The 7,129-nt window shown below is 46.7% G+C and overlaps 1 protein-coding gene across 1 annotated transcript in view; it reads left to right on the top strand.

Annotated features, from left to right (window-relative positions):
• Nucleotides 1-1,259: 1,259 nt before the first annotated feature.
• Nucleotides 1,260-7,129, top strand: part of WBP1L (WW domain binding protein 1 like) — an 81,296-nt gene continuing 75,426 nt past the window's right edge. Inside the window, exon 1 of the mRNA XM_017531091.2 lies at nt 1,260-1,502. Coding sequence (XP_017386580.1) covers nt 1,413-1,502 — 90 coding nt within the window. The 5' untranslated portion in view covers nt 1,260-1,412. The remainder of the gene's footprint in view (nt 1,503-7,129) is intronic.

The following is a 7,129-nucleotide window of genomic DNA, read 5'->3' as shown; positions in this document are numbered from 1 at the left end:
GGCCTTTTTTTTTTTTTTTGGTAGAGACAGGGTCTTGCCATGCTGCTCAGGCTGGTTTCAAACTCCGGAGCTCAAGGGATCCACCTGCCTCAGCCTCCCAAAGGGTTAGGATTATAAGCATGAGCTACCACACCTGGCTATTGTACCAACATTGATCAAGCTCCTGGTTGAGCCTTTGTTATAGGCTTTAAAAGAAGAAGAAGAAAGACCTGGTATGCTGTACAAAAAGCTGCAAACCAGGCAGGCAGGTGTAAATATTATAAGAATCCAGAAGACGAAACAAGGAGTAGGGGCTGGGAGTTTGTAAGCAGGGATCTGTATCTGTAATGTGTAAATGAAGTTACTGGGCAGCTCTTCAGTGGTCCGCCTGAGTGGAATGTGTGGGAAAATGTAGTGGTGAGAGGTGAGATAAAGAGTAGACAGGGATGAGGTCACAGCGAGGACCACTTTGGGAAGTTTAGACTCTCTATTCTGTAGGTAGTTGCAGTATTTAAAAGAGGAGGCCATGATGTAATAATATTTGGTTTAATGTGGTACAGCTGTGGTGTGTGGCAGAAATTTGAGAGGGAAGAACTGGCTTGCAGGGCAGCAGGGAAGCCATTTGTATTTAACCATGAAGAAGAGCATGGATTGAAGAAATGGATGGTGGATTTCAGAGCGGTTTGTGAGGTGGAACCAGAATTTTGTCCATGAAACTTGGGGTGACGGAAGCACTACGCCTCAGATAAAGGTACTGTCGTCTAGGGAATTCAAATGGACCTAAGCTGCCGTTTGGGCAGTTGAGACGAAGAGAGGCATTATGGTAATGGTGCTATGCTTCGAGACAAAAGGCATTAAAAGATTTTTACATTACAATTGTTTTCTTCTTCAGAACCGCCTGTTTGCCTTTTAGGAATAATTTATTCTCCAACACCTTGAATACCTCTTTTCTTTTTTTGCTGTGGAAAAACTGAAAAACTGTTACTTCCGCCACGCTCAAGATGGCTACATCAGAAATAGACTTTTCCATCCACCATCTGGATGGCCCCGCCCCCTTATCGAATCTAGTTCCGCCACTCTCTGCGGGGTGGGACGTATTATACACCTCCTCGCAGTGTTCAAGATGACCCGGCTTCCTCTTACTTTTTACTGGCTGCATTGCTTCGTCTTCAAGAGAAGGCGGGACTTATTTTTGATCGACAGCCATCCTGATCAATGGACAAAGGGCAAAGGCCAGTGACGCTCTGGAACTGGAGAGTCTCCCGCATGTCTGGGAGGGTGTTTTGCGTGGGGCGGGGTGGAGCAGGGCCGGAAGCGGGAGGGGAGAGTCAAACAGGAAAAGAAGGGAAGAAGGAAGAAGAGGGTAGAGGTGGAGAGGGAGGAGGAGGAGGGAGGTGGCGGCGCCGTGGTGGAGGAGCAGGAGCAGGAGGGGGATGGAGAGGAGAAGGCTCCTGGGTGGCATGGCGCTCCTGCTCCTCCAGGCGCTGCCCAGCCCGGTGTCAGCCAGGGCTGAACCCCCGCAGGTAAGGGGGAGGGGGCGTCTGGGCCATGCCGGGGCCTGGGGGTCGTCGAGGCCTGGCTGGAGGGGTCTGAAGGAGTGTTGTTGCCAAGAGTTGAGGGGTCCCGAGAGGGGCGTCTGTGCTTGGCGTGGACAGGATCTAAAGGGGCGCCGGTGTTTAGCTGAGGAACACTTGTGACAGTTTTGGTGTCAGGGAGGTTGCAGAGGCATGATGCCAAGCGATTGAGGGGCCTTTGAGACGCTAGGTTGGTTAGGTGGGCTAGGGTGACTGTGGCTGGATAGCGGTGCCAAGCTGGCAGTGTGGGCCTTATTCCTGCCCCTCTGTGGAGCAGGTGTCCCAGGCAGCAATGCAGTGTGTATGTCTGTGTGTAGAGGTACACAGGCTGTTGAGTCGGCCTGTAAGGAAAGAGATCCTGAGAAGGTATTCTTTCAGGATGCACTGGGGAAAGTTGCGAGGGCATCTTGGAATGCCTTAAAAAAAAAAAATAATAATAATAATAATTATGTTCTTGGGAGAGACTTGGCCCCATTTTTAAATCTGTAAGCCATGGCACCCTTGGTTGGAGGCAGGACTCTTGGAAGGCAGGTGGGATGAAACAGAGGGGAGCCCCTTAGGAGGAGGGGCACAGTTGAGCTGTATGTAACAAGCTCTTGCTGTTAGGCTGGCTGGCCTGGGAGAGCAAGTCACAGATGCTGATGTGAGCCAGCTCAGAGCTTTTGACCAGAGGGTGGTTCTGATGACATTATGGGCAGCAAATGGAGCACCCCAGCTTTTCTTGCTGGGTGGCTTGCTCTTTATCCAGGCAGAGAAGCTTGCTTGTGCTGATTCCAGCTCCAGCTGGCATTTCGAAACCCTAATGGGAGCGTTCTCCTGGTGCCAAGTTGGGTGGGGTGCAGTGGGGGGAATCACCCCTCCTTCCTTGCATTTGGCAGAGCTTTACCATTCTTTTTTCACTTTCTGTTCCTTTTCCCGTTTTTCCCCTATGCACACATAGACACAGCGTAATGGCAAAGTCTATACAACTTAGCGCTTGAACTTCTGTTGTCAACGAGAGCAGAAACTGAGTGCCAGCAAAAATACTTATCTTTTCCCTAGGAGTTTTAGGGCTGCCTTTTCACAAATACATCTTGTTTTGCCCATTATCCTCTATTTAAATATATTGATTTTTAAATAAGTTGAAATTGACATGGCAAAAGCCATTTTAAAGTGAATAATTCAGTGGCATTTAGTACACCTGTAATGTTGTACAACCACCACCTCTATCTAGTTCCAAAACAGAAAACCCCATCCCTACTAAGCAGTTACTCTCTGTCCTCTTCTTCCCCAGCCCCTGGCAACCACCAATCTGCTTTCGGTCTCTATGGATTTATCTATCCTGGATATTTTATATAAATGGGATCCTACAATATGTGGTCTTTGTGCCTAGTTTCTCTCACTTAGCGTAATGTTCTCAAGGTTCATCCACACTGTTGCATGTAGCAGCACTTCATTCCTTTTTATGAGCAAGTAGCATTCCGTTGTATGTGTATACCACTATTTATGCATTGAAGTGTCTAATTTTTCCTCAGGATATGTTTATGTATACTAGAAATACCAGGTGAAAGGAATGGAGCTCGTTTTCTAGCCCAGTGTATTCCCTTTTCTAGGAAATAGTTGTTTTTCCAGTGGAAATCATAAACTGGCAGGAGAAATACATTTTCTTTGTTTACTAGAAAAGTTATAGCCCAGCCGGGCATCCCACCACTTTGGGAGGCTGAGGTGGGCGGATCACCTGAGGTCGGAGTTTGAGACCAGCCTGACCAACATGGAGAAACCACATCTCTACTAAAAATACAAAATTAGCCTGGCATGGTGGTGGGTACCTGCAATCCCAGCTACTGAGGAGGCCGAGGTAGGAGAATCTCTTAAACCTGGGAGGCGGAGGTTGCAGTGAGCGGAGATCGCGCCATTGCACTCCAGCCCGGGAGACACTGCGAGACTCCGTCTCAAAAAAAAAAAAAAAGGCTGGGCGTGGTGGCTCACGCCTGTAATCCCAGCACTTTGGGAGGCCAAGGCAGGCGGATCACGAGGTCAGGAGATCGAGACCATCCTGGCTAACACGGTGAAACCCCGTCTCTACTAAAAATACAAAAAATTAGCTGGGCGTGGTGGCACGAGGCTGTAGTCCCAGCTACTTGGGAGGCTGAGGCAGGAGAATCGCTTAAACCCGGGAGCCAGAGGTGTCAGTGAGCTGAGATGTGCCATTGCATTCCAGCCTGGTGACAGAGCAAGACTATGTATAGGTACTGACAACAAAATATAGGATATAGGAAATACAGAATTTACTTTTCCTTTGCACATATCTCTTTCTGTATCTCAAAAAAGCTGTTCCCAATAATCAATAAATAACATAGCTAGAGGGTTGATTTAGGAATGTCAGAGCCTTTGGAGAAGGCCTGGTCAATGATAGAAACTAGATTCACATCAGCTGGGCATGGTGGCGCGTGCCTGTAATCCCAGCTACTCAGGAGGCTGAGGCAGGAGAATTGCCTGAACCCAGGAGGCAGAGGTTGCGTGAGTGGAGATCGCGACGTTGCACTCCAGCCTGGGTAACAAGAGCGAAACTCCGTCTCAGAAAAAAAAAAAAAAAAAAGAAACTAGATTCACTTTTTCGGCAAGGGGGATGGTAGAATGCAGAGGTTTCTACCAGGTCATGGAGCCCAGGAGGTATTGTGAAGATGTGGAAGGGGACTGTTAATGTTAGATACTTATTGCAGTTTGCGCTCTTCCGTCTCTGGCACTTCTAATACTTAATTTTGGGGACAGGTGGCTTTTGTACTTTGTTCCATTTGGATGGATGCTAGCGCTGACCAACAGCTGTTACGTGGTTACAATTCCTGCAGGGAAGGGAAAGTTTTTGTGGTGAACAGTGGCCCTCTTCCTAACCAGCCGCCACATACCCTCACCCCGACACTCCCCATACACTCCCATCCCCCACCTGATACCCTTGTCTCTTTCTGTTCCAGAATACTAGATATCTATAGTGAGATTTCCGTTTTGAATTTTAACTTTTGAAATGCAAGACACTATATAATTATTATTATTATTATTACTTTTTTTTTTTTGAGACGGAGTTTCACTCACGTTACCCAGGCTGGAGTGCAATGGCGCGATCTCGGCTCACCGCAACCTCCGCCTCCTGGGTTCAGGCAATTCTCCTGCCTCAGCCTCCTGAGTAGCTGGGATTACAGGCACGCGCCACCATGCCCAGCTAATGTTTTGTATTTTTAGTAGAGACGGGGTTTCACCATGTTGACCAGGATGGTCTCGATCTCTTGACCTTGTGATCCACCCGCCTCGGCCTCCCAAAGTGCTGGGATTACAGGCTTGAGCCACCGTGCCCGGCCCCACTATATAATTATTAACTCTGAATCCACCACAATTTAGTCAATGTAGTTTGTAGTTTTCTGGGGGTTTTTTTGGGATGGGGGAAGGGGTTGCTTGTACAAATCAGTAAGGGAAAAAACAAATCCCAAGGCCATTTTGGCACAGGACATACTGCAAGTACTCTCCTTAATTCAACAGCGAAGTCCAGCTAACTTTGAATTCAGGAGGACTTAACTGTAGTCATTCGGTATTGAAAATGGTATTGGCCCCTTATTGCATTTCTCCCACGAAATTGATCTACTTAATAAAATCTTTTTATTACATACACATTTACTATCAGAAGCAAATGATGTTAGGCAACTCAGTTTCCCTGTTACCAGCTCTGCACTGGAACAGCCGTTTCTTGTCATGCAGGCAGACCCTGGAAAGTTCATCAGCTCGTTCATTCTATGGTTAGGAACTTAGACTTAACTCTCCTACAGATTAGGACACTACAACTCACAGACATGAGTCCTTAAATCTATAAGGAGTGAAAAAACAGTAGAGGCTCCAAACATTAAGGCTCCCCCAGCCTTGGCGTTTGTTTCCTCCGGTTAGATTATGATTGAGATACATAGAGCTGCTTTTGGTTATTTAGATTTAACCAGAATCTTTGTTTGTGTTTTGTTTTTGAGATGGGGTCTCATGCTGTTGTCTAGACTGGAGCACAGTGATGTGTTGGGATCTCGGCTCACTGCAGCCTCAACCTTCCAGGCTCAAGCGAGCCTCCCACCTCAGCCTCCTGAGTAGCTGGGACTGCAGGTGCATGCCACCATGCCCTGCTAATTTTTGTATTTTTTTGTAGAGATGAGGTTTCTCCATGTTGCCCTTGAACTCCTGGGCTCAAGCGATCTGCCCATCTCAGCCTCCCAGAGTGTTGGTATTACAGGCGTGAGCCACTGCGCCCAGCCTAAACAGTCTAATTTGACTGTGTTATTTAAAATAAAGTTTTAGTAGAAATGTCTTTTCCATAGAGTGACTCAGACAATGGTTTAGGCACAAATTTCTAGAGATGCAGTCCTTCCCTTTCCTTTGCCAAGCTTAAAGCTTTGAGTTGGATGGGAGGGGCTCAGTTCCTGCTGTTTTTTTCCCACCTAACTCTCAGTGGTCTACCCTTTGGCCCCACCTCACCTTTATTCACCTCCACTGCCCAGTTTTCAGTCTGGAAGCTCTCCTCCATTCTCCTTTCTTAAAAATGTATTTCAGAGCCATCACCATCATTCCGTTTTGTACAGTAGTGGGTTGTGAGACTTCCAGATTCTAATCCGCTTTACCTCACCTTCTTAGTGCATTTGATATACTGAAGTGTAAAATCAGCACCTTGAGTTTCTGTAAACTCTTTCAGTGGAATTCAGTAGGCTTCAAAGAATGAGCATTGACTGACATTTCTACTCTTTGCAGCAGGCTATTATTGCTAGGCCCTGGGAAGCATCAAATGAGTACAGAATCCCTGTTTACCAGGAGCTGGTAATCTTGTGGCAAGGACATAGCACACACAGTGAATTGTAATCCAGAGGTTTTGCTGAAATGGAAGAGTACAAACAACGGACTGTCAGAGCAACTGATTCTGCTAAGGTCAGAGGAAGATGGGGTGCTAGGAAGAGCTTCATTCAGGAAAAAGCATTTGTTGATAAGGATGAGTAGAATATCTGTGGACCAGGAAGGGGAGAAGTGGATTCCAGTGTGGAAGAATGAAATGGAGAGTGTGTTTGGAGGTGGCATGTACTCTGTGGCAGAAGCTTTGTATGTGGATGTAGAGGAGTGTGGAAGTGGGGGAGGCTCGAAAGGGAGGCTGTTGTCCTATGGTCAGGAGGCCTTTTATTCACTCATCTAAGGCTGCACCATCTAGTAGAACTTTCTGTGATGCTGGAAATGATCTCTCTTTGTGCTGTTCAATTCAGTAGCCACTTAGCCAGGTGGCTACGGAGCATTTGAAATGTGGCTAGGATAACTGAGAAACTGAATTTTTAACCAAATTTAATGTTTATTTTTTTATTTACATATTTTTATTTTTTAGAGACAGGATCTTCCTCTCTTGCCCATTGAGTTTCTGTAGCTGGAATGCAGTGGTGTAGTCATAGCTTACTGCAGCTTTGAACTCCTGGGCTCAAGCGATCCTTCCACCTCAGCCACCCAAGGAGCTAGGATTGTAGGTGCATGCCACCACATCTGGCCCTAGATATATATATTTTTTTCTTTTTCTTTTCTTTTTTTTTTTTTTTTTT

The sequence above is a fragment of the Cebus imitator genome, unplaced genomic scaffold (genome assembly GCF_001604975.1).
Source record: "Cebus imitator isolate Cc_AM_T3 unplaced genomic scaffold, Cebus_imitator-1.0 Scaffold71, whole genome shotgun sequence".
NCBI classification, from domain to species: Eukaryota; Metazoa; Chordata; class Mammalia; order Primates; family Cebidae; genus Cebus; species Cebus imitator.
This window is presented reverse-complemented; position numbering and strand designations above follow the sequence as displayed.